We start from the raw sequence: 26,535 nt of genomic DNA on the forward strand, positions 1-26,535 counted from the left end.
CATAGAAAATCTTTCTATAATTTTCAAAATGTATCTCTTCTGATTCATCTTCACCGTTTCACTAGTCTGTCTAAAATCAATGCCCAAAAAATAGTTTAGTTTCCCAAGATCCTTCATTTTGAATTTTGTCGCAAGTGTTAACTTCACATCATTGAGTAGTTTTTCATTGCTTGCAGCAATGATCAGAGCATCAACCCATATTAGTAATATTGCTTGTTCATCGCCTTTCTGTTTGACATATACACAATGGTCTACAGAATTTTGTATAAATGCATTTGAACATAGATAATCATGTAGCATCTTGTTCCAGTTTCTTCCCGATTGCTTAAGACCATACAGTGACTTTTTTTAGTTTGAGAACTAGCTTTTTATTTGTGTCATCTTTGATCTCAAAACCTTCTGGTTGGTCTATATATATATATATATATATATATATATATATACATATATATATTCACAATCAATTGGGGCATGCAAGTAAGCTGTCTTCACATCCATTTGATGCAAAATTAATTCATATTGTGCTGCCATTTGCATCAGAATGCGTAATGAAGTAAAATTTGCAGTTGGAGAAAAAGTTTCCATGTAGTCAGTTCCCTTTACTTGACTATAACCTTTTGCCACAAACCTGGCTTTGTACGTTTCAGTTCCATTTGCATTGCTTTTTATCACATATACCCATTTAAACCTTCCCCCCCCCCCCCCCCCACTGAATTTTTACCTTCTGGTAATGTGGTCAATGTGAAGGTATCATTATCCTTTAGTGATTCCATCTCTATCAGTACCTGATCATCACGAACAGATTCTAGTACATGGTCATTTAAATACTGAGGAGTTTTTTTCTATTTCTTGTAGGGTATCTTGTACCCTGGTCATCATCTTTGTCCTCTGCAATCTCCACTAAAGAATCTGGGGTCTCTTTAGTCATTGAACTTGATACAGGAATTACACTCCTTTCCTCATAGTCATCATCATTATTGTCCAACAGCTCAGTCTGAGTTTGTTTCTTGATTTACATCCTTTTCAATGATTTTTTTCAGTCTGTGCTTGAAGACTTTGCCAGTTTCAGGGTAATACATCAGGTAAGAGGGACTATTTTTGTCATATCCTACAAAAATTCCTTTTGTGCATTTTGGATCCAGCTTTTTCTTATCATGTTTGTATGCAAAACATTCTGACCCAAAAATCTTCATTTTTGAAAAGTCTGGTTTCTTCCCTGCCAGTATGTTGTACGGCGTTTGTTTCAAACGACTGTTAAAGCATCGATTTTGAATCATAGCTGCTGTTATCACTGCATATGTCCATAACTCTTTTGGTACTTTTCTCTCTATTAGCATACACCTTGCTATCTCGATCAGTGTTCTCCAGTTTCTTTCAGCCGTTCCATTTTGATGTGGTGAGTAAGGTGCTGAAGTCTCATGTCTTATGCTCCTCTTTATGAGTAGTGACTGGAAGTCATTCGATGTGAATTCGGTACCATTGTCTGACCTCATTCTCTTGATGGTCCCATAGTATCAGCGATAAAGTTCTCTGTGGCTAGAACTGTGTCACTCTTGTTTTTCAGAAAGTATACAAACACTGCACGAGAATAATCATCAGTGAACGCTATGATGTATTTGAATCTGTCCTTTGCAACTGGCTCTATAGGACCTGTTAAATCTGTGTGTACTAGTTCAAGTGGGTATTTTGCACAGGTGTCACTCTGTTTCTACTCTGAGCAAATTTCCTTTGGGTACAAATCTCACACTTCAGGTTGGACTTATCAACCTTACCTTGGATCTTCATTCCATCTACTAGATTCTGTAGTTTCTAGATATCATCGTAATTACAATGACCAAGGATTTTATGCCATATCTGAATATCGTAACAACGGTCTTCACATCCCTTATAGGTGTCCAAATAGTAAAGCCTGTTGTATTTCTTTAGAATAAATTTTGTACCATTCTTATGAGCCAGAATACTGTCATCTTGTCGGAATTCAACAGACGCCCCATTCCTTGTTGCTGCTTCAACTGAGAAAATGTCTTATTGATATGTGGGTATAAATAATGCGTTTTATAGCAATGTTCTCATTTGTTTTCCCTTACTGTCCATTAGGTACACTTCTGCGTCGCCTCTCTTGAGTGCTACAGCGGAAGTTCTTTTCCCATCTGCCAACTCCATGTAGTGTTTCTCTGGCTTAAACGAGGTGTCAAATCTTTTCAATTTCTTAATGTCTGTAATAATATGCGATGTTGCTCCTGTATCTACCATCAGGCTTTTTGTTACGGGATTGCTTAACTGGTCTTCGCTTATTTTAAAAGCAAATGTTTGTAAAGCATGTAGTTGATGATACAGAACATTGTCTCGTGCTTTTTGTCTGCACAATGTCTCACTGTGAGTGGAGCTCTTGCAATAATTACACCACTGTGTCTTCCTTTTATTCACTCTGCTTGGACATGCATTGGCTTTGGGACCTTTCTGATTACAACTGTAGCAGATAATGATGTCTTTCCCCTTTGTTGGTATAACAGGGGTGCTGACCTTCATAACATTATCAGTGCTTGTGCTGCTACGATATTTTTCAGTGTCCTCAAAAATCCTTAACTGGGTTTTAAAGTCGGTAAAAGTCATATCTTCTTTACCTTGTGGTATATGGATTGCAAATGGTTTGAATGATTCAGTCAGGCCTTTAAGAGTCATAGCAACTAATAGTCCATCACTGAGGGTCTCTCCTGCATTTCTAAGTGCTGTAATAGCTGTTTCTGTGCGTATGATATAGTCTGTGACACTTTCACATTCAGATTTCTGAAGAGATGTTAGTTCTGTGTATAAATTTATGATACGTGGCTTACCTTGGCCAGCATAATGATCTTTCAGGATTTTCAGCGCTTTTCTTCCATTATCAGTTGCTTCTCTCATTATAAGAGATAGACTTTTATCATCTAGGAATTGTATTAGTTCAGCATAAGCTTTTTCATTCTTACTCCTATCTTGCATAGGGTCTACTCCATCTGCTGGTTCACGCAGGATGGTTTCTTTAAGATTCATCAAGCGTAGATGGCCTAGGAATTTTGTCTCCCACAGCTCATAATTCTTCTCATCTCCATCGAAAAGTAGCCTGTTCCGGGGGTGTGGCCTAAGAGCGCATGGAGTAAGTCGCACCGCTCCTCGCTCCTGCCGAAATCCTGACATCCAGAGTGGTAGCAGTCACTGAATAGCTGCTAGATCCTTGCCTGGTGGGTGAGAGGTGACCGGAGGGTGCGGTGACGATCCTGCGCGCACGGACATGCCGAGGAAGTCCAGCAAGGGGCCGCGATTCGACGCGCCGGAGGTGAGCCAACATGGCGCTGAGGAAGAAGAGGGGCCGGCCTTGCAGCCGAAATTGAGCCAGAGTGCGGCTGCGAAACTGAGCAGGTTTGCTCGTACGGAATGTGGTATGGGCGAGGGGGCCGAGGAGAAGGAGCCGGAAGCGCACACTTCCTCTGAGCAGGAGGATGGATCCATCGATGGGGAGGCTCTGGATGCGGTGAACTGGCCGCCATTGACCCCTGCACGCCCTGCTAAAAGTGCGGTAGGCCCTAAAGTTGCGGCTGAGGAGGAACCCACCTTGAAAGATATCATGGCTGCTGTGGCCAGCTGTAACAGCACCCTGAAGGTGCTTACTGTGCAAGTTGGTAGCCTGAGGTCGGATTTGTCTATAATTAGGCACGACCTGCATAAGATCTCTGAGCGCACCTCTGAGTTGGAGAAGAGGGTGTCCACCATTGAGGATGATATCCACCCTTTACAACTAGCGGCGAAAACTACTGCTAAAGACATAGCTGCATTGTATTCCAAGACAGATGACCTGGAGAACAGGTCCAGAAGAAATAACCTGCGGATTGTGGGAGTGCCAGAAAAAACGGAGGGGGATAATGCCACTGAGTTTGTGGAAAGCTGGCTGCGTCAACTATTTCAGGAAAAAGGGTTGTCTTCCCTGTATGCGGTGGAGCGGGCGCACAGAGTCCCCATGCGGCCGCTCCCGCCGGGAAGGCCTCCCCGTCCTATACTGGCAAAGATTCTGCATTTTAAGGACCGGGACACTATCCTGCGGCAATCAAGGGACAATGAGGAGATGGTCCTGAATGGGGTTAAAGTGTCCATATTCCCGGATTATTCCAATGAGGTCCAGCGGAGGAGAAGCAGGTTTCTGGACATAAAAAAGAGGCTGAGAGGATTACAGGTCCAGTATGCTATGTTGTTTCCTGCTAAATTGCGTGTGGTGGCCCTGGGATCCACCAGATTTTTTGAAGATTCGGAAGAGGCCGCGCAGTGGCTGGACGTCCACGAGCGACAATTGCGGAGTGGGGCTCTGGACACTTGATGGAGGCTAAGATGCGGTTCTTATATTTAATTGATATGTGTATTTGCACTCTGGGGTTGTGTTTAATGTTTCACCAGTTAAGGAGTGTATTATGCAATGCTACCATTAGGTAGATCCTGTGAGGGAGTTGGAGGCTGAGAAGGGAGAAAAATGTGTTTCTCAGATGGGGAGAGGTTTCTCTACCTGAGGAATGGTGTTATAATCTGTTATGATCTCGAAATGTTGAGGGTCATGGTGCTCTCGGATTGCCCTGTTTTACTGTGGGAGGTTGTTATCAAAGGGATAGAGATCCCAAGTTATTGTGATCTGACTATGGGAGGGAGGGTTGGGTGGCAGTTGGGGGGAAGGGTTAAGGTCATGATTGTTGTGCGGAGGGAGTGTGAGCGGGCTGTGAGATTCATGTATGGTTTGAAGTTCTACCATGTCACAGGGGATTAGAGTTTTAAGTTGGAATGTGAGGGGAATGGCAGACGCAAGAAAGAGACAGTGTGTTTTTCAGTACTTAGGACGGTTTCAGCCGGCGATATGCTGTCTTCAGGAAACGCATCTGATTGGAGACAATTTACAATGAATGAGTAAAAATTGGGTGTCCTATGCGTTGCATTCAACCCATTCCTCTCACTCTAGGGGTGTGAGCATGATTGTGCACAATAGTATTAGATTTGAGCGTTTGCAGGACTGTGTGGATGCTGATGGTAGGTATGTGTGTATGGTGTGTAAGGTGGATGGGATTCGGTTGGTGCTGGTGTCTGTGTATGTGCCCCCACCTTTTGCTTCCCCATTGATGAGAGAGATTATGGAATTTGTGGCGGACTTCCCTGGGTTGCCGTGGCTTCTGGTTGGGGACTTCAATTGCACGCTGAATAACTCCCTGGATAGGTGTAGGGTGGAAGGAGCAGGGGGTTCACCGGGGAGCGGGGCCCTCAGGAATATTATGTGTGAAATAGGGGTACAGGATGTATGGAGATTGCGTAACCCTGATAAGCGTGCATTCTCGTGCAGATCGGCCGCACATCATTCGCTATCGCGTATTGATTTGGCCCTTGTTAATGACGTAATGCTGCCGCTGGTGAAGGATGTGGTGTATCACCCTCGGTCGTTGTCTGACCACTCTCTGGTGCAGATTGACTTGTGCCTGGGGGTGCTCAGACAGGGACCTAGGCTGTGGAAATGTAACTCACATTGGCTGAATGTGTTGGAGGATTTGTCGGGGATCTCTCTGGAAATTAGGGAATTTTTTGCTATTAATACTGGGACAGCTTCGATACCGGGGGTCTGGGACGCCATGAAAGCATTCCTGAGGGGAGTCCTGATGAAAGAAATTAGCAAGCATAAATCCAGGTCTAGGGAGGCGGATGTCAAGGCGCACGTTCTAGTGGCTGAGGCTGAGAGAGAGTTTGGTAGACTCCCCACCCTGGTTAATAGTGAAGCGCTGGCGGTAGCTCAGGAGCAGTTGAGGTGTCATTTAGTGCAGGCCGCAGAGAGAAAGAGGAGTTTTTATCGTCAAAGATCCTTTGAAGAGGGTGAAAGGGTGGGGCATCTGCTGTCGGTGGTTTCGCAGGCCCAGCGTGCCTCCTCTTGTATTCAGGAGCTCAGGGATGACATGGGGAATGGTAGGCAGGACACAAAAGGAATATTAGATATTCTGAAAAGTTTTTATATATCTCTGTACGCTTCCACTGGCTCTAGTTCTGAGGAGGCTCTGACTGATTTCCTGGTGGGGGCACAGTTACCGGTGCTGTCAGAAGAAGATAGAGAAAGGCTGGAGGAGCCGATAGCGCTTGAGGAATTGGAAGCTGCGCTTGGGGGTATGGCGAATGGTAAGGCGCCCGGTGCTGATGGCCTCCCTGTAGAGGTATATAAAAAGTTGCAGGGGATATTACTTCCTGAATTACTTAAGGTGTTTGAGCACTCGCTGGAGGCAGGTTCGCTACCACATTCGATGCAGGAGGCTATAATTGTGGTTTTACCTAAACCTGGGAAGGATCCAAAGATGCCGGATTCTTACAGACCAATTTCGCTTCTCACAGCTGATGTTAAGCTCCTGGCGAAGGTGTTGGCGAACAGGCTGTCCAGAGTGATTCTGACTATCGTGCACCCGGATCAGACGGGTTTTATGCCTGGGAAGTCGACGGCTATTAATCTTCGTAGGTTGTATGCTAGCCTAAATATTCCGGCGGATAATTGTGGTGACAGGGCCCTGCTTGCTCTTGACGCCGCCAAGGCGTTCGATAGTGTGGAGTGGAGCTACCTGTGGGGGGTCTTGAGCAACATGGGATTTGGTCCGCGGTTCGTTCAGTGGGTAAAGGTCCTATACTCTAGTCCCAAGGCGAGAATCAGAGCAAATGGAGGGTTGTCAGACTGTTTCGCACTCGCCAGGGGCACCAGACAGGGATGCCCATTGTCGCCCTTGTTGTTTGCTCTTGCAATAGAGCCGCTTGCGGCCTATATCCGCTTGTCAACAAATATAGAGGGGTTCAGGTACGGTGACTTGCATAATAAAGTGGCCATGTACGCGGACGATACTCTGCTTTTTATGGGTGACACGGGTGCATCCCTGGATGCGGCCATGGCATTGATTTGACAAATTTGGAGGCTTTTCTGGGCTTCGGATAAATTGGCAAAAATCCTCTTTGATGCCGATTGATGGGCAGGCCCTGGCAGGTAGGCATGTAGATAGTTTGGTTCCCTGGGTGGATAAATTTAAATACTTGGGACTGCATATAACTCCCAGACTGTCGGATTTTGAGGATCTTAATCTGTTTCCGTTGCTGGCTAACTTTAGGCTGAAGGTGAGGTCATGGTGTAGGCTTTTTCTTTCGGTGGTGGGTAGAGTGAATCTATTAAAAATGGTTATGATGCCCCAGTTGCTTTATGTACTGAACAATGCTCCCGTGTGGATACCCCTGGACAGATTTAGGAAAGTTCACTCTATATTTAGGGATCTCATATGGAAGTATGGTCAGGCCAGGATTAAACTGGAGACATTGCAGTACCCTAAGTCTGAAGGCGGCCTGGCTGTTCCTAATGCATGGATTTATTTTTTGGCTTCCCAGTGTCAGCATTTCAAGGGTTGGATTAGCTTCCAAGTGCCGGACATGACAGGGCAGATATTGCAGCGTTGGTTGGGCAGTCGTGACCTCATGGGCATTCTGGAAGGGTCAGGTATGCATGGTGGGAGGGGAAAAGTCCTTCTGGTTGAACTTATGAAAAAAGTTTGGGCAAGGGTGAAGCAACTGAGAGGTGTAGGTGGAATCAGTGAGCTTTCCCCTATTAGAAATAATCACCTATTGCCTGAATTTTTTGCCATGACAGGACTTCGGAATTGGGAAACTCATGGAGTGATGAGAATTGGCCAATTGATGGAGGACAAGCTATGCAAGTCGTTTCAGAACCTGCAGCAGGAATTTAATATCCCTAGGGGATGGTTCTATAAATATCTTCAATTGAGGCATGCCCTTGAGGTCACGCTGCGGAAAGGGTGTGTGATAGCACAAATGGAGACGGTTCATAAGCTTGTTCTCTCGACAGGAGGGGGGAAAAGAGGGCTGATATCACAAGTGTACGCTCTTTTACTGGATAAATTCTTAGAGGAGTTCCCGCTCTTAAGAATGAAGAAATGGGAGGCTGACTTGGGAGGTATGTCTAAGGATAAATGGGAGGATATTCTGGAAGGAGTCCCCAGGGTGTCCTTGAGTGAACAGGGCAAGTTGTCCCAACTATTTATCATACATAGAGTGTACAAAACACCGGTATTCCTAAAAAAGGTTGGAGTAAGAAGTGATGATAAGTGTCCTAAGTGTATGGAAGATGGGGAGGATTTGTTGCATATGCTGTGGTCTTGCCCAGTTATTGGTGCTTATTGGGATGCTGTCAGGAATATGATTAACAGTAAAATGTCTTTGCAAATTCAAAAGGACCCTAAGGTGTGTGTGTTGGGGTATGTGTCTGAGATTGGAGGGACTGAATCGGTTAAGGTGGCTGTGGGGAGGTTGTTGTATGTGGCTAGGAAGTTGGTGGCCATGAGGTGGATCCAGGGAAGTCCGCCCACATTAGAAGAGTTTGAACGGAAAGTGCATGACATGTTGATATTGGAGAAAGGGGTGTATGTGAAGAGAGGGTGTTCTCAGAAATTTGATAAATTGTGGAGTGAATGGCTATCTCATACTCATGTGGTTATATAGACATTGGATGGCTCATGACCAGTTAGTAGGGTGGGGGGGGGGGTTAGGGAAGGGATGGGGGGGGGGTATTTGGGAGGGGTATTGGGGCTGGTTAGGACAGGTACAAATGTTTGTCTCATTACCTGTGTCTACGAGTATACATGCTATATACTGATACCTGGTATAATCATATGTTGGTATTTATATGGATACTGTTGTATATTGATTCCACGTGGTGGATATGATGCGGAAAGGCTGTATTGTTTTTATGATGTCCTACGGCTATTGTTTCAATAAAAACGATTTGATTCAAAAAAAAGAAAAGTAGCCTGTTCCATCGGCTTGTTCCCTCTCTCCTGGGCCCATAACCTGTTGCCATTTCTTTATTTAAGAGATAGGATAACCGGATTAAGTTGCTTCTGAACTTATCTTGTGTATTACAGCAGATCTCAGTTGGAGGACAAACTCACACAGGCACCATGCTTTTTGTTTCCTCAAGAACACACACTGCTTCTTACTGCACAGCCTCTGTGTGCAACTTTATTTAAACACTTCCTGGTTAACAAACAGACAACATATTCAAATGACTTTAGATGGATAAGCTGTATAAGGGCATATAAAAAAAAAATATATCTTAACAGAGTACTTTCGCACTTGCGGCAGAGGATTCCCGCAGGCAGTTCTGTCGCCGGAACTGCCTGCTGGGTCTTTCAAAACGTATGCAAACTGATGATATTTGTCAGACGGATCAGGATCCTGATCCGTCTGAAAAATGCATTGAAATGCCGGATCCGTCTCTCCAGTGTCACCTGGATAAACAAATCCGGCACTTATTTTTACATTTTTTGTGTTCTGAGCTTGCACAGACCGCAAAAACTGATCTGTCTTGCCGGAACACTGTGGGCCAGATCCGGGTTTAATGCATTTCAATGGAAAAAAATGCTGGCAAGTGTTCTGGATTTTTGGACTGAGGTAAAACCGCAGCATGCTGCCGTATTATCTCCATCCTGAAAAGGCAAAAAGACTGAACTGAAGACATCCTGATGCATCCTCAACGGATTGCTCTCCATTCAGAATGCATTAGGATAAAACTAATCAGTTCTTTTCCGGTATTGATCCCCTAGGACGGAACTCAATGCCGGAAAAGAATAACGCTAGTGTGAAAGTACCCTAACATTAAGTGCAATGTGTTATGAGAAAACAATCTCTGAATGGCTTTGATGAGTAAATGTGTTAAAAAGTTATTACCACGTAAAGTGTCACATGTCAGATTTGCAACATTTGCAACATTGCAACATTAGGACTGGTCAAGAAGGAGGTAAATGGCCTGGTCTGGAAGTGGTTAATATTCATAGAAAAAAAAAAAAATATATATTTTTTTTTTTCTATAATGTTTGGCTTCTTTTTGTTTTGGCAGTTATGTTCTATTAAAAATTAAATGCCAAATGTTGTCCTTCTGTTGTAGTAAACCTAAGACTTTCTATGTAGATGGTAAACCCATTGTCAGCTCACTGCTTCTGTGAATGAAAGATGTTATCTGAAGGGTAGTCCTCATAATAATAGTTGATGTAAAATATACTTAACAGTATGACAGCTTCTATTCTTTTGATAGACGTAGCTAAAGATGCCCCCTGTAAGACAGTTAGTTTTCTTGATAGCTAAAGATGTTTTGATTTATAGCTAAAGATGGAACAAATATCACAGAAAACAGATGATAATGCACTCACAAAAAAGAAGCAAGCATTATATATTTAATAAGGCTACTTTCACACTGGCGTTTCTGGGTCCGCTTGTGAGATCTGTTTCAGGGCTCTCACAAGCGTCCCAAAACGGATCAGTTTAGCCCCAATTCATTCTGAATGGATAAGGATCCGTTTAGAATGCATCAGTTTGCCTCCGTTCAGCCTCCATTCTGCTCTGGAAGCGGACACCAAAACGCTGCTTGCAGCGTTTTGATGTCCGTCTGACGAAACTGAGCCAAACGGATCCGTCCTGACTTACAATGTAAGTCAATGGGGACGGATCCGTTTTCACTGACCCAATATGGTGCAATTAAAAACGGATCCGCCTCCCTTTGACTTTCAGTGTAAATTAAAACGGATCCGTTTGCATTATACTAAACAAAAAAAAGATTATTTTTTTTGTTCATGGTAATGCAAACGGATCCGTTCTGAACGGATACAAGCGTTTGCATTATAGGTTGCGGATCCGTCTGTGCAGATACCAGACGGATCCGCACCTAACGCAGGTGTGAAAGTAGCCTAATCCCTCAGTCTAATATAAAATCTGAGACTCTCAGCCAATATATTTTGATCCAAACACATCTGTGCCTGCCTACCCACGTCAGGGTGGTCTCAGTCAGGCAGGTCCTAATCTAAACTTACCTATGCAGCTGTGCATCTATGTTCAGCAGAGCAAACCCTGCAAATAAAGTGTGCTGCTCCTAGTCACATCAGCTTTATGCTGAAGGCAGCATAAAATAGTGACAGAAATGCTGATTTCAGCGGTGTGTCACTCATGAGCTAAAAGTAAGTGGTTGCCAAGAACCGGCATCACAATCATTGCATTTCTGTCACTATTTTATGGTGCCTTCAGTGAGGTCAGTATAAAGTTGATGACAGGTTCCCTTTAAGACCAGTGTCTAAAACGCTAGTCTTAATAAATGTGCCCTATGATTTTTCTGAAAAACCTCTTCTGAAAAAGAGCTATTCTCTGCTAAAGTGATACCTGCCATATTTCCAAAATCTGGCTTGCTCATTTACCCCTTTAAGGACCCATGATGTACATGTACAGTCGTGGCCAAAAGTTTTGAGAATGACACAATTATTAGTTTTCACAAAGTTTGCTTCTAAACTGCTTTTAGATCTTTGTTTCAGTTGTTTCTGTGATGTAGTGAAATATAATTACACGCACTTCATACGTTTCAAAGGCTTTTATCGACAATTGCATGACATTTATGCAGAGTGTCAGTATTTGCAGTGTTGGCCCTTCTTTTTCAGGACCTCTGCAATTCGACTATGCTCTCAATCAACTTCTGGGCCAATTCCTGACTGATAGCAACCCATTCTTTCATAATCACTTCTTGGAGTTTGTCAGAATTAGTGGGTTTTTGTTTGTCCACCCGCCTCTTGATTATTGACTACAAGTTCTCAATGGGATTAAGATCTGGGGAGTTTCCAGGCCATGGACCCAAAATTTCAACATTTTGGTCCCCAAGCCACTTAGTTATCACTTTTGCCTTATGGCACGGTGCTCCATCGTGCTGGAAAATGCATTGTTCTTCACCAAACTGTTGTTGGAAGAAGTTGCTGTTGTTTTGATACCATTCTTTATTCATGGCTGTGTTTTTGGGCAAAATTGTGAGTGAGCCCACTCCCTTGGATGAGAAGCAACCCCACACATGAATGGTCTCAGCATGCTTTACTGTTGGCATGACACGGGACTGATGGTAGCGCTCACCTTTTCTTCTCCAGACAAGCCTTTTTCCTGATGCCCCAAACAATCGCAAAGAGGCTTCATCGGAGAATATGACTTTTCTCCAGTCCTCAGCAGTCCATTCACCATATTGTCTGCAGAAGATCAATCTGTCCCTGATGTTTTTTTTTTTGTTTTTTTTTTTTTAGAGAAGTGGCTTCTTTGCTGCCCTTCTTGACACCAGGCCATCTTCCAAAAGTCTTAGCCGCACTGTGAGTGCAGATGCGCTCACACCTGCCTGCTGCCATTCCTGAGCAAGCTCTGCACTGGTGGCACTTTAACCCCGCAGCTGAATCCTCTTTAGGAGACGATCCTGGTGCTTGCTGGACTTTCTTGGACGCCCTGAAGCCTTCTCAACAAGAATTGAACCTCTTTCCTTGAAGTTCTTGATGATCCTATAAATTGTTGATTGAGGTGCAATCTTAGTAGCCACAATATCCTTGCCTGTGAAGCCATTTTTATGCAACGCATGATGGCTGCACGCAGGTTACCATGGTTAACAATGGAAGAACGATGATTTCAAGCATCACCCTCCTTTTAACAGGTCAAGTCTGCTATTTTAACCCAATCAGCCTGACATAATGATCATGGCAAAGAAGGACTATGCACTTCATCTGATCACTCTTCATAACATTCTGGAGTATATGCAAATTGCTATTATAAAAACTTAAGCAGCAACTTTTCCAATTTTCAATATTTGTTATTCTCAAAACTATTGGCCACGACTGTACATCATATTTGGCCGTGACTTAAAGGGGTTCTGCATTTTGTTTAAACTAATGATCTATCCTCTGTATAGATCATCAGCATCTGATCGACGGGGGTCCAACACCTGGGACCCCTGCCAATCAGCTGTTTGAGAAGGCAGCGGCGCTCCAGGAGCGCCGCAGCCTTCTCACTGTTTACTGCAGCCCCAATGATGTCACGACTAGTATCAACTGGCCTGGACGCAGAGAGGCTCCATTCAAACTAACTGCAGAACCCCTTTAAGGACCAGTGACGTACATGACGTACATGTGATCGGGCAGGTGCAGGAGCTGCGTTCGCCTGATCAGTGGCAGGAGTCCAACAGTCACTGCATGCGACGACTTTGGTAAATCCACTGATGCCGGTGCATTAACCCCTGCATGGCCTCGGTCAGCGCTGACTTTAGACATACACCTTACACTTACAGCCAATGCATGACAATACAGAAGTATTGTCATGCATTGTAAAATGTAAAAATAGGGAAAAAAATAAATGCAGACATATCGGGTATCGCCACGTCCGTATCAAAAATGATACCCTACCTAAGACAATCACCCAAAAAATTGAAAAAACTATGGCTCTCAGAATATGGAGACACTAAAACATGAATTATTTTTTTTTAAATTAAATTATTATTTAAAAAAAAGGATACTTATTAGGTATTGCCACATCTGTAAGGACCGGCTATATAAAAATATCACATAAACTAACCTTTAGATGAACACTGTCAAAAATTCAAAATATACACTGTGCTAAATAAACCATTTTTTTCTCACCTTACATCACTAAAATTGCAACACCAAGCAATCAAAAAGGCATATGCCCCCCAAAGCAGTACCAATCTAACCAACACCTCTTCCTGAAAAAAATGAGCCCCTACCTAAGACAATCGCCCAAAAACTTTAAAAAAAAAAACTATGGCTCTCAGACTATGGAAACACTAAAACATGATTTTCTTTGTTTCAAAAATGATGTTGTGTAAAACTTGAATAAAAAAAGAACCTGCTCTATAAAAATATGATATCACCTAACCCCTCAGGTGAACACCGTAAATGTTTTTTAATAAAAACTGTGTCAAAAAAGCCATTTTTGTCACCTTACATCACAAAAAGTGTAATAGCAAGCGATCAAAAAGTCATATGCACCCTAAAATAGTACCAATCAAACCGTCATCTCATCCCCCCAAAAAACACAAGAAAGTTGCCCAAAAAAAATTAAAAAACGTAAGTTCTTTATTTGGGTCGAATCTTTTTCTCTACTTGATAGGTCGGGTAATAAGCATTTACCACTTACTCTATGACAATATGGGTTCACTAAAAGTAGTCTCCTTTAATGCTAAAGGGCTTAACATACCTCAAAAGAGGAGTCAAATTTTTCATGTACTTAAGAAAGCAGATATTCTGTTTCTGCAGGAAACCCACTTTAAACACAACCATGTTCCTGTCCTGTTCACTAGGCACTATAAAAAATGGTATCATAGCACACATTCCTCTGCTTCTAGAGGGGCTTCAATAGGATTTGGAACCAATGTCCCCTTCAAAGAACAGGCTCACTATATAGACCCAAGTGGACGTTATGTATTTCTAAAGGGAACATTGCATGGAAGTAAAGTCACACTTGTCAACATATACACTCCTAACACCAAACAAATATCTTGGCTTACCAAGCTTTTACAATCCTTGCAAGACTTCAGAGAAGGATTATTGATATTAGGTGGTGACTTAAACCTGGTTCTAGACCATTCCTTAGATTCTACTTCAGCTATCCCTAAATTCACAGCCAAACAAATTGGCAAACTCAAAAGAGCGTTAGCTTCCCATCAAATCTCTGATGCTTGGAGATTTGTTCACCCTAGTTTGAGAGATTTTACCTTCCACTCAGCGGTACATAGAACCTACCAACGCTTGGACTACTTGTTCATTTATAATCATATTATTGAGAGGATTGAACAAGCAACTATTGGCGAAATCTTGGTCTCAGATCATGCCCCGAGACTCTATTGGAGAACGAACAGGATAGGCTTAAGCTAGAGAGTAAACTAAAAAGTTTCTTTGAGATTAATGTCTCTCCGTCTGTAAATGAGGCTATTGTTTGGGAATCTCACAAAGCCTACATTAGAGGAGAACTCATAGCTCTGGGAGCTTGGGTGCGTAAATAAAGAACTGCAAAAATAGACTCTATAATTGCCCAAATCTCATCTATTGAAAATATTAACAAACTCTCCCCTACAGATACCAATTACACGGATTTCACTAAACTTCGAAGTCAGTTGAGAGATCTCCTAAACATCAAATCCGCCAAAGCCCTTAGAATAGCCAAATTTAAACACTACCTACATGGTAATAGAGGTTCAAAACTCCTCACACAAATGATAAAAGGACAAAGAGAAAAGGCTTTCATACCTAACATAAAAACAGATAAGGGGCTTAACATTTCTAGTACCCCATCCATAGCTAAAGAATTTGCTAACTTCTACTCAAAGCTATACAATTTAAAACAAATTGACCCTTCACAATTGACCGAAAAAATATATTAATTTCTTAAGTCGGTTCATGTCCCAAAACTAACTGAAATTGATAGGAATGCATTGCTCTCACCGATAAATGAGGTAACAGAGGTGTCGTCCCAGGCCCAGACAGACTCCCTGTCATTTATTACAGGAAATTCCAGAAATCTCTCATCCCGCATGTACAAGTATGTGTAACTTCCTACTAAAGGGAGGCTCACTCCCCCCACAATCGCTTATTGCCCATATTTCAATTATCCCCAAAGAAGGGAAGGATCCCACCAAATGTAGTAGCTATATACCAATCTCACTACTTAACGTAGATGTTAAGCTTTGGGCTAAGCTGTTAAGCCATCGTGTCGCAAGGCTCCTCCCTAAGTTAGTAAATGAAGAGCAGGGAGGGTAAACATAATGTAAGTAGAGTCCTACATGCTATTTACTACGCAAAAAAACATAATATCCCCTTAACACTTTTGGGAACGGATGCAGAAAAAGCCTTTGACAGGGTCAACTGGGCTTTTATGGAGGGTGCTTTGCGACACTTTGGCTTCCCACCAATGCTTATAACTGCAGTTTTCTCATTATACCGTAACCCATCAGCCAGAGTTTTAGTTAATGGCACATTGTCTCCACCATTTAGTATATTAAATGGGACGAGACAAGGCTGCCCTTTGTCCCCGACCTTATTCATCTTCACTCTGGAATAGCTTCTAAGCAAAATCAGATCTTCTGAGGTGATTAGAGGTTTGCAAGTTAAGGGGAGGACTCACTCTCTAGCAGCTTTTGCCGACGATTTACTATTATTTATAACTAATCCCAAATAAGCTATCCCGGAAATTTTGAAGATTTTGACAGACTATGGAGAAATCTCAAATTTCAAAGTTAATTATGACTAATCAGAGCTATTGAATATCTCAGCCAACACACAACACATGGCCAATGGAAGCTATCAAACACCTAGGTATTATGTTACCAGCAGATCCCCAAAAACTTTTTAGGCTCAACTATATACCACTTTTCTCCAAAGTAAAATCCTTTCTGAACTCAATTAAACTCCCTTTCCTTTCCTGGATTGGCAGGAAAAATCTGCTCACCACATACGTATTACCTCAAATACTGTACACACTGAGAGATGCCTACCTGTCCCGCTCTCTAATAAATACCTATCAGCAGGGCTGTCTTTAATATTGATTGGACCCTGGGCAAAAATTTACTTGGGCCCCCTGGATCCCGCCTTCCCACACCTTAGCAGGCAATCACGGCCTCCACCACAACACACACACAAAAAATCCACACATCTGGTAGAGTACAGTGAATGACTGTAAATACTTCCAGTTCTGAAGACTCCAGCGGCTCAGGATCAGTGCTCTGGGCAGCTGGGCTCAGGCTGGAAGTGGGCACCGCTCTGCAGGAAGGAGACCAGAGCTCGGCTCACCCTAGTGTTACAGTGCACCCCAGCACCCCACAGTATAGCACCCTATAGTATACAGCAACGCACAGTATGCAGTATAGCACCCCACACTATATAGTAGAGCAGTATAGCAGCCCACAGTATACAGCACCCCACAGTATACAACCTCACAGTATGCAGTATAGCACCTCACCGTATACAGCACCCCAAACTATACACGATACAGCACCCCACACTATACAGCCCCCCACACTATACAGTACAGCAGTATAGCACTCCACACTATACAGCACCCACAGTATACCACCCCCCACAGTATACAGTACAGCAGTATAGCACTCCAGGCCCCCCCACAGTATACAGCCCCCCCACACAGTATACAGCCCCCCCACACAGTTTACAGCCCCCCCACACAGTATACAGGCCCCCCACAGTATACAGCAGTTCTAAGCAGCAGATTGTGCAGTGTGAATAACCATCTGCCGCCTAGTAATAATGAATCGCTATTGCTCGTCCCCTTACAGTGCAGGAGATTGCAACATGTAAATGCAGCTTTTTTTCTCTATTTACGAGCAGGTAGTTATTGGGACGGAGCGGTCCCTACCCAATAATTGTCTGCTCCATCCGCACATTGTGCCTTGCCAGGGCAATGAGCTGCAAGCAAAACTACTTTCCCTTGTAAGCAATGGACCCCACTATATAACCCAACAGGCTATGATGCAACTGGTAAAATAGCCCGTGGGGTTTCTTTCTCTTAATTTTATAGATCAAATAGAACTTAAATTTTGTTTGGTCTTTTTATAGATTGTGAACATGTTTTAAATATTTTAGTACATCTTGAGATTTTAAAGCTTGATATTATTCTTCTTAGGAGGGATGACTCACGATCTGGCATGGGAGGGAAACATGTGAGTATGCTTAGTTAATAAAAATAAAATAAAAATTAATGTGTTCAAACATCTGTATCCTAACATTTTGCAAAACCACTTTAGTAGATTTTCTCTATTTAGTTCTTATGATCATGCTTAATTTCAGAATTATCCAGATCACCATGGAAGAGAGAGCCGTGAAGTGTGGGGAGAGTACAATAGACATGTGCATGAAGGAAGAGGTATACCACCACATGGAAGGTATGCAATTAGAGGCACTCTAGTCTGCTGTATCATAGCAGAGGTCCTCGGAAGCATTTATAGCTAGGATGACTACTTTTTGGACCTTCATGTAACTTAAATAGATTCCTTAAAGCTGATTCTTCTTGGAAAGGCATTAACATGTCTATTTCTTGATATAAATGACAGGATACAGAGTTGATTGAAAATTCAGGCAAACTTAAAAATAATGAAATAGTCTTAAATGAAGTGGTAGAATGGCAATGGTAACGTTTCTCTCGAACAATAGATTCTCATCACAGCCCTGAAATTGCTGGAGGGCGCATAAGCACCCGCCCTCCATTCATTTTCTATGCAATATTTTATTTTTAAATTTTCAGTAAGGAAAAACAACACAAAAAAAAAGGAATCAATATAACACAACAATCTCTCCTATGACACCTAGAGATGAGAATACAGAAAACAAATATAGACATGATTATGTATGGAAACTGAAGCTAAATCAAGAAAGATTACAACTTAATTTCAGATGGGTTGCTTCGTATCATAGGAAAGAAAAACACATCACAAAACGGGTGTTAACCCAACAACAAAAGATCAGTGCAGATATAACCCTTAAGTCTGAGAAGAGTAGTAAGAGCTATTGCGCCAAATATCCCATCTAGAATGATATGTAGGAATTTTGTCATGGACCCTTGCAATAGATTGTTCGAAGGAACAAGTAGTATTGACTTCTTGCCAAACCTCTTTTATATGGGGAGTATCTGTCGTTTTCCAGTGTCTTGTGATAATCAGTTTTGTGGCCATGACTATGTGTGCCACTATAGATCTGAATTGGTATGGTACTTCATCTAGGCCTAATAGTAAAAGAGCTAGCTGTGGAGTAAGATTTATATTGATGTTTAGAGTATTCCATATTAGGAGTTTTGCTGCTCTCCAGAGGGGTCTGATGGCGTCACATTCCCATAATATATGAAGAAGTGTCCCCTTCTCACCACATTGCCTCCAGCACCTATCAGTGGTGTCAGAAAAAATGAAGTGGAGCTTACTGGGGGTGTAATACCACCTCAGATAAGTCTTAAAGAGCACTTCCTTGTGTTTTGTGCTATGAAAGTATTTGTGGAAGTTAGCAAAAGAAGCGTACCAGTCAGCTAAGTCTAATCTGATGTTCAAATCTTGCTCCCATTTAACTATAGAATGGTTTGTAGAAGAGTTGAGGGGTTCTGTCAATTGTGAGTAGAAATTCTCCTTTTCTTTTTAAACAGACTGTCTACTGAAATCATGTGGGGAAGCTTTGGTTTATATCTAATTTCTCGTTTATTTATGAAATCTCTGACAATAAGATATCTATATAGATCATCCCTATTAAGGTCGAATTTATTTTTGAGCTCCGAAAAGGATAATATTCTATCCTCCACAACAAAATCATGTAGGGATTTGATTCCCAAGTCGCTCCATTCTTGGATAGGGACCAAGTCTACCTGGTCATGCAGGAAGTCAAGCGTACAATCAGATATTGATATGTGAACCTTTCCTTTCCTTATATTGAGGAAGGATTTCCAGACATTGTCCGAAAACTTGATTATATTAATAAAGGGGGGGGGGGGTATGCCTAGAACAGGTGCTAATAGTCTCAATTTCAATGTTCCAAGACCACAAATGTTTCTCTCTATCTGGACCCAGATCTTGTCTGGATTATTGGACCACCAATGAGAAAGTTGATCCAGCACTGCAGAGTGGTAATAAAATTTGATGTGTGGGACCCCCAAACCTCCTTTCTTTTGGTGCCTAATAATGGTCTTAAAGTCCACTCTAGATTTCTTATGTTCCCATATGTATTTTCTTAATCTATCATTCAATGACGCGAAATATGACTCAGGAATTTCGACTGGTATCGACCTGAAGAGATACAATAGTCTGGGCAGAAGCAGCATTTTATACGCCGCTATTCTGCCCAGCCAGGATACAGTGTTTTTTGAAAATTCAGCCATGTCTCTACCCATTTCAGAGGCTAGTTTAGGAAAGTTTTTATCAAATAGTCTTGAGGATGGATGCGACACCTGTATGCCCAGATATGTGATCTCAGATTCTTGCCAATCTAGTTTAAATCGTTGTTTAAGGGTATGTAATACTAATGGATCAATATTAATAGGAAGGGCTTGGGATTTGTCCTGATTGATCTTATAAAAGGATAGTTGGCCAAAGGAACTAGCCACTTCAAAGAAGGCTTCTAAAGACTTATGTGGATTTGTTAGCGTTAGGATAAGATCATCTGCAAATAAAGCCAGTTTGTACTCATGTTGTCCCAGTCGAATGCCCTGTATATCTGGCATAGATCTGATTGCAGCGGCTAGTGGCTCTATGGATAATACAAATAGCAGGGGGGAAAAAGGGCACCCCTGTCTTGTCCCATTTGTGATAGTAAAGGATTCTGACATGCATCCGTTAACATATACATTGGCAGATGGGTTGCTGTACAATGCTCCAATGCCGGTTTGAATAGATCCATTGATACCAAAGGCTTCCAGAACTTTTTTTTTTTTAAACTCGCTTTATTGAAAAGTGATAAGCAAGAAATACAATAGAGCAATCAAGGACAATTACAATGAGTTACGCATTGCATTGCAAAACAATAAGACAGAAATAGAGAGTATTTCTTAATTAAATCGTTAACAGTCAAGGCATATCAATATTACAGCATGACAATGAGCCCTTATTTTACATAACACCTCGTATTATTGTTGTCCAGTAAATACTGATTTGAATTCCTGGAGCTGTATGGTGAACAAACCAGTATGTTTAGGTTACGGAGTGCAAATGCGCTGTCGTGGCAGTTATAGGGGATTCACACCAAGGACCCCATATTTTCTGGTGTTTCTGAGGGCATCCTCTACGGGAGTAAATGATCTTCTCAAGGGGAATGATATTGTTGACCAGGACTTTCCATTGACTAACTGTAGGGGGCCTATCCGCCATCCATCTAAGAGCAATAGATTTTCTAGCTAGGAAAAGGGCTTCCCTGATAAAAGTGAGGGTGTAGCGTGATCTTGAGTTCTCATCAATAATTCCCAGTAGACAGACCTTGGGACAAACTGCCAAAGTATCTGGGATCAGGGAGGAAACAACATCTACCACCCCCCCTCCAGAAAGATTGAATATAACTACATTCCCACATCAGGTGCCAAAAATCTGCATTCAGCTGTGCGCATCTGTGACATCCAGTGTGTGGCCTTCTACCCATTTTATAGAGCCTAGTCGGGGTGAGATAACACCTATGTAATATGAAGAGTTGTATCAGTCTATTGGTGAGGGATGGAGATACAGCCATCGGTGCTTCAAGGGCCTCACTCCACTCCTCATCTGTTAATGTGGGTATATTCCCTCTCCATTTGATTTCCGCTCCCAATGGAGACGCTGAGATTTTGAGGTTGAGCAGGTGTGTGTATATGGCAGATATCATTCCCCTCGGTCCCTGTGTTCTAAATACTCCAATGAGTGGGTACGAAGACACCTGTCTCTTAAGTGCTCGGATCTGGGCCTGAACGGCATGCCTAAGCTGCAAATATCTGAAGAAATGTGGCCTCAAAACTCCCACTTTGGTCTGCAGCTGAGAGAAGGAAAACAAAATGCCATTCTCATATAAATCTTTCAAATAGCATATGGCATATCCCTTCCATATCCCCTCCCCTTCACAGAGTATCAGATGTGGAAATAACGGATTATTCCACAGCTGGATATCATCCGGTAGGTCATTGTATTGCTGCAATTTTGCAGCTCCCCAAACCTGATGTGCCAGTTTGTGAATCGGGAGGAGCGAGCCTGATATGGACGTCAGGCCCTCCAAGACCGGCCATAAAGTGGAGAGATGCAAATATTCTTGCAGATAATACTCTGAATTAGGAAGCACATCCCGGGTCACCCATGGCACCAGATATCGCAACTGACCAGCGAGAAAATACAAGAATAGGTCCGGCAAAGCTGCACCACCCTCCTCCCAGCTTCTCTGCAGGGATTTAATCGCAAATTTTCGTCTGTTCTTGCCCCATATGAAAGCCGCCATTAGAGAGTGCAATTTGTCAAAGAATTTACGTGGGATGGGTACACATGCATGCTCCAATAAATAAAGAGCCTTGGGCTGGAGAACCATCTTAATTATGTTTATGCGGCCCATGGTGGACAGCGGTAAGGTGTTCCAGGACTTAAATTTATCCACAAAATATGGTATTAATGGACTCGTATTCAGTTCGAGCGAGGTAGCGGGTTTTTTAGTAATGAACACTCCTAAATATTTAAATTTATCCACTACCATCAAATTCTGATACACCAGAGGCCATTCCGAATCCCACAATGGCATGATGGCTGATTTTGCCCAATTTATACATAGGCCAGAGAAAACCCCAAACTTCTCAATCAGGCTAATCGCTCTAGGCAAGGTGAGATCTACTGAGTCCATGTACAAAATGAGGTCATCAGCATATAGACCCAACCTATCTTCCCTATTTCCTATAGCTATCCCCTTATAAATACTATCCTGCCGGATTCTTAATGCTAGATGCTCAATGGCTACCGCGAACAACAGGGGCGACAAGGGACATCCCTGTCTGGTTCCTCTGTACAATTTAAACTTCGGCGAGAGGGAGCCATTAATCATAATATTTGCGGAAGGTGCGTTGTAAATGATATTTACCCATCTGATGAACAAAGGGCCAAAGCCAAAATGCCTGAGGACGTGTATCAGATAGGGCCATTCCACTGAGTCAAACGCCTTGGCCGTGTCCAGCGCGGCCAAGGCCCATCACTTCCGATCTGCACATCCCACCTGAGCTACAACCTGCGCCCTTCGTATGTTACTGGAGGTGGACCTGCCAGGAATGAAGCCGGATTGGTTTTCGTGAATAATAGATATCGCTCTGTTCAGCCTGTTTGCCAATAATTTGGTGAGGATTTTGTAATCTAAGTTTTTAATAACGATATAGGACGGTATGACCCGCACTCCATGGGATCCTTGTCGGGTTTTAATAGGATTACAATAGAGGCCTCGTATAACGATTCCGGGAGAGTGTCAGTGTTCAGGGACGATTTGTACATACTTAGGAGCTGAGGTGCTAAAATATCCGCATACTTAGAGTACACCTCTAACGGGATCCCGTCCGGCCCGGGGGCTTTGCCCGAGTTCAACCCTGAAATCGCCTCACACACTTCCTCTAAAGTGAACTCCCCATCCAGCATTTCCCTATCTGATACTGACAGCTGCGGGTACGAAACCTCCTGGAGATAATCCTCTAATGCCTGGTTGGTATACTGTGCCCTAGAACAGTACAGGTCTTGATAAAATTCTTTAAAACGACCCAGTATGTCCTCAGGCTCAGACATCACTGTCCCACCGCTGTCCATGATGCGTAGTATTGGAGGAGACATATTGTTCCTCCTCACTACCTGTGCCAACACTTTACCTACTCTACTGCCTTGTTCAAAGGATTGCTGCTGTAGAAAAAGCATCTTACGATCGCATTTTTCCTGTAAATGATTCATATACTGTCTGCCCTTCACCATCCAATCCCTCCTATTGTCTTCGGTGGGATCAGATGTATATGCAAGTTCTGCGTTCCTGCACTGCGTGCCCAACTCCTCCTCCTTACGGCGGGTAAATCTCTTAATGTAGGAGATAGAGGACTTGAGGCACCCCCGCAGGAAGGCTTTCAAAGTCTCCCACAATAGGGCTGGATCAGTGTCAGCTGAGTTAGCAGCAAGAAATGCATGGAGTTGGTCGGGTACTCTATCATTCAGGGACATTAAAGATAGCCAGAAAGGGTGTATACGCTGTTTGGGAATACGGGTAGCAGAATATGGGTCAGTGATCGAGGCCATAATAGGCGCATGGTCAGATGGACCCTGGTGCCCATAATGTATCTCTCGAGTCGCCATGAAGGTGCCAGGGGTGCCCAGGAGGTAGTCAATCCTTGAAAGAGCTCCTCTGGAGGGTGTGAAACAAGAGAATTCAATTCTATCTGGATATCTTTCCCTCCACATGTCAATCCACCCAAGCTCGGACAACAGGCGCGCCAAAGCAGTTTTACTGGATGTCGGTCCATAGGAACTATTGGACGGGTTACGGAATCGATCTTTCAGATCATCCAGGACCAAATTAAGATCCCTCATGCCGAGGATCCCGGCCGACGGAAATTGTGCTGCGAATCCTGCCGCCGGCTGCAGCAGGGAGATATTGGCAGGGGGGGGGGGGGGTTGTACATATTCATGATCACATATGGCATCCCGTTGACATGGGCATATACAAAAATAAACTTCCCTTCTGGGTCAACATTCATGTGATGGAGCTCCCACCTGACAGAGCGGTGGATCAACAATGAAACCCCTTTAGAATAAGAGGTACCTTATGCGCTTTCCACCCACTGAGCCCAGGGCTTCCTGACCCTCCCTCCAGTTTCTGTGGTAAGATGTGTTTCTTGCAAGCCCAGAATTTGTGGAGCATAACTACGGATATGTGCAAATACTGCCATTCGTTTCCTTGGACCACCTAAACCTCTGACATTCCAGGACATCACTCTTAACCCTGTCATGGTGGATACCAGTCACAGAGAGAGGAAGGTGCACCCAATTCCTGGGGTTCACCATGACAAGGATAATGCTCATTGTATATAACTCTTATATCTTGACCGTTAGACATCACAATAATAGCGTAACTCAAAGTGGAAATTCTAAACCACCCCAACAGTGGGTGAACTGTAAGAACATCATCACATCCATAGTAACAAGTGGCCATGTGCTTGGGGGACCTGCACCGTGTATATAGGTGGTAACCCAGTGCAGGTGGAATAGCTGGCTCCCAACATTTGCAGTAATACTTGCCGGTTACAAAAGTGACATTGAATAAGAGCTGTAAACCAGTAACCCTTAGTGTCCCTGAGACCATATGAGGAGAAAAGAAAAAAGGGAGGGGGGGGGGGGGGAGAAAGGAAACATGAGGTAATACATTACCCAGCTCTAAACCAGGGTAGAAGTGAAGAATATAAATGCAAATAACATGTGACGAGAGGGTGTCCATGGAGCAGGCTTCGCAGTAACCCTTTCATCTCCCCTACACAGAACAACCAGGCCTCAAGTGCAGCGTAGCTCACTTAGGAGGGGAACGGCGACGTCTTCCAGATAACCAGTCCTCCGCTTCAGCCGGATAAGAAAAGAAAAGTGATTTGTCTCCATCCACAACTCTCAAGCGTGCAGGGTACGCCATAGAGTACTTGAGGTTCATCTCCCGGAGGCATCTCTTAATGGAGACGAAGGTAGCACGTTTCTTCTGAAGGTCAGCAGAAAAGTCGGGATATAGAGAGATGTTCGCAGAGCCCAAAGATATGTTCTGTGTGACTCTAGCTTGCGCAAGAATGAGATCTCTGTCACGCCAGTTCAGCATGCGGGCTAGTAGAGGTCTTGGGGGGGCACCAGGAGGTAACGGTCTGGCAGGGACTCGGTGCGCCCTCTCCACTGTATACGCAGATGAAAAAACAGCATTAGGGAACACCTCCTTGAACCATCCCTCCAGAAAAGCTGCTGGATCTGGGCCCTCAGCCCGCTCTGGCATGCCAATGATGCGCACATTATTGCGCCGTGCGCGATTTTCAAGATCATCACATTTCTGGCGGAATAGCTCCACCGATGCTTCCACTACGGTAATCCTCGCCGGTAAGGGGTTGGTCAAATCCTCCAAGTCCGACACTCTGGTTTCGGTCAATCGGACCCGCTCACGCAGCTGCTGCACATCGTGGCGCAATAGGCCCAAATCCACCCTTACCTCCTCTATCTTCCCTGTCAGGGAGACCTGGCACCCGGTAATGGCCGCCATAAGCTGTTGGTGGGAGGTTTGCAGGGTGAATTCGGGCTCAGCCTCCGCATCGGAGTGTGGCTGCTTTGTCATCTGACTCCTGGTGCTGGCCGCACGTGTCGGGGACGGAGCTGCGGCGCCATGTTGAGAATCCTGTCTGGCGAACTCCTTAAGTCTCTCCGCCGCCATCTGCGCTTTGCTTGGACTCATGGTGCTCGTCGATCGCTTGCTGCCGACTTAAATGAGCTGGTCAGGTCTGTATTTGGCGAAAGTAGGGGTCAGGATGGCTCAGGATAGCTGTTGGGAGCCGGAGCTGCTCTCAGATGCGTCCGGCCATTACGGCAGTTGGCCACGCCCCCCCGGCTTCCAGAACTTTAAACGCATATAACCAGCTGATGCGGTCAAATGCCTTTTCGGCATCTATTGTGAGGAAGACTGAGGGGGTTTTGTATTTTTCACAGCATTGGAGCAGGGACAGAACACGCCTTGTATTGTCTGGGCCCTGTCTGTTTTTCATAAAACCAACCTGATGAATTAAATCGGGTAGTATATTTTGGAATCTGTCCGCGATAATTTTGGAATAGATTTTCAGGTCCACATTTAGGAGAGAGATTGGTCTGTAATTCTTTATTTCCAACGGGTCTTTATTAGGTTTAGGGATCGTTACAATAGTGGCCCCTAACATGTCTGCTGGAAATCTGCCTGTATTAAATGCTAAATTATAAACTTTATGAATATGTGGGAGAAGGGTGTCAATGAACATTTTATAATACTCTGTTGAAAAACCATCTGGGCCTGGGGCTTTCTGACTAGGTGAGGATTTGATAGCTTTGGTAATTTCCTCCAGAGAAATTGGAAGATTTAGACTCTGAAGATGGTCTGCTCTAATTTTGGGGAGGTTAAGTTTTTCTAAAAATTCGGTAATATGGGCTTCTCCTATTGGATG

At 43.6% G+C, this 26,535-nt stretch overlaps 1 protein-coding gene across 2 annotated transcripts in view; it reads left to right on the forward strand.

Annotated features, from left to right (window-relative positions):
- LOC122946578 (scaffold attachment factor B1-like) overlaps positions 1–26,535 on the forward strand; it is a 162,574-nt gene that overhangs the window by 8,502 nt on the left and 127,537 nt on the right. For both annotated transcript variants that reach the window (XM_044306303.1, XM_044306311.1), the window contains exons 2-3: positions 17,518–17,554; positions 17,682–17,776. In XM_044306303.1, the coding sequence (XP_044162238.1) occupies positions 17,518–17,554; positions 17,682–17,776 (132 nt within the window). The remainder of the gene's footprint in view (positions 1–17,517; positions 17,555–17,681; positions 17,777–26,535) is intronic.

This window comes from Bufo gargarizans, chromosome 1, assembly GCF_014858855.1.
Source record: "Bufo gargarizans isolate SCDJY-AF-19 chromosome 1, ASM1485885v1, whole genome shotgun sequence".
Classification (NCBI taxonomy): domain Eukaryota; kingdom Metazoa; phylum Chordata; class Amphibia; order Anura; family Bufonidae; genus Bufo; species Bufo gargarizans.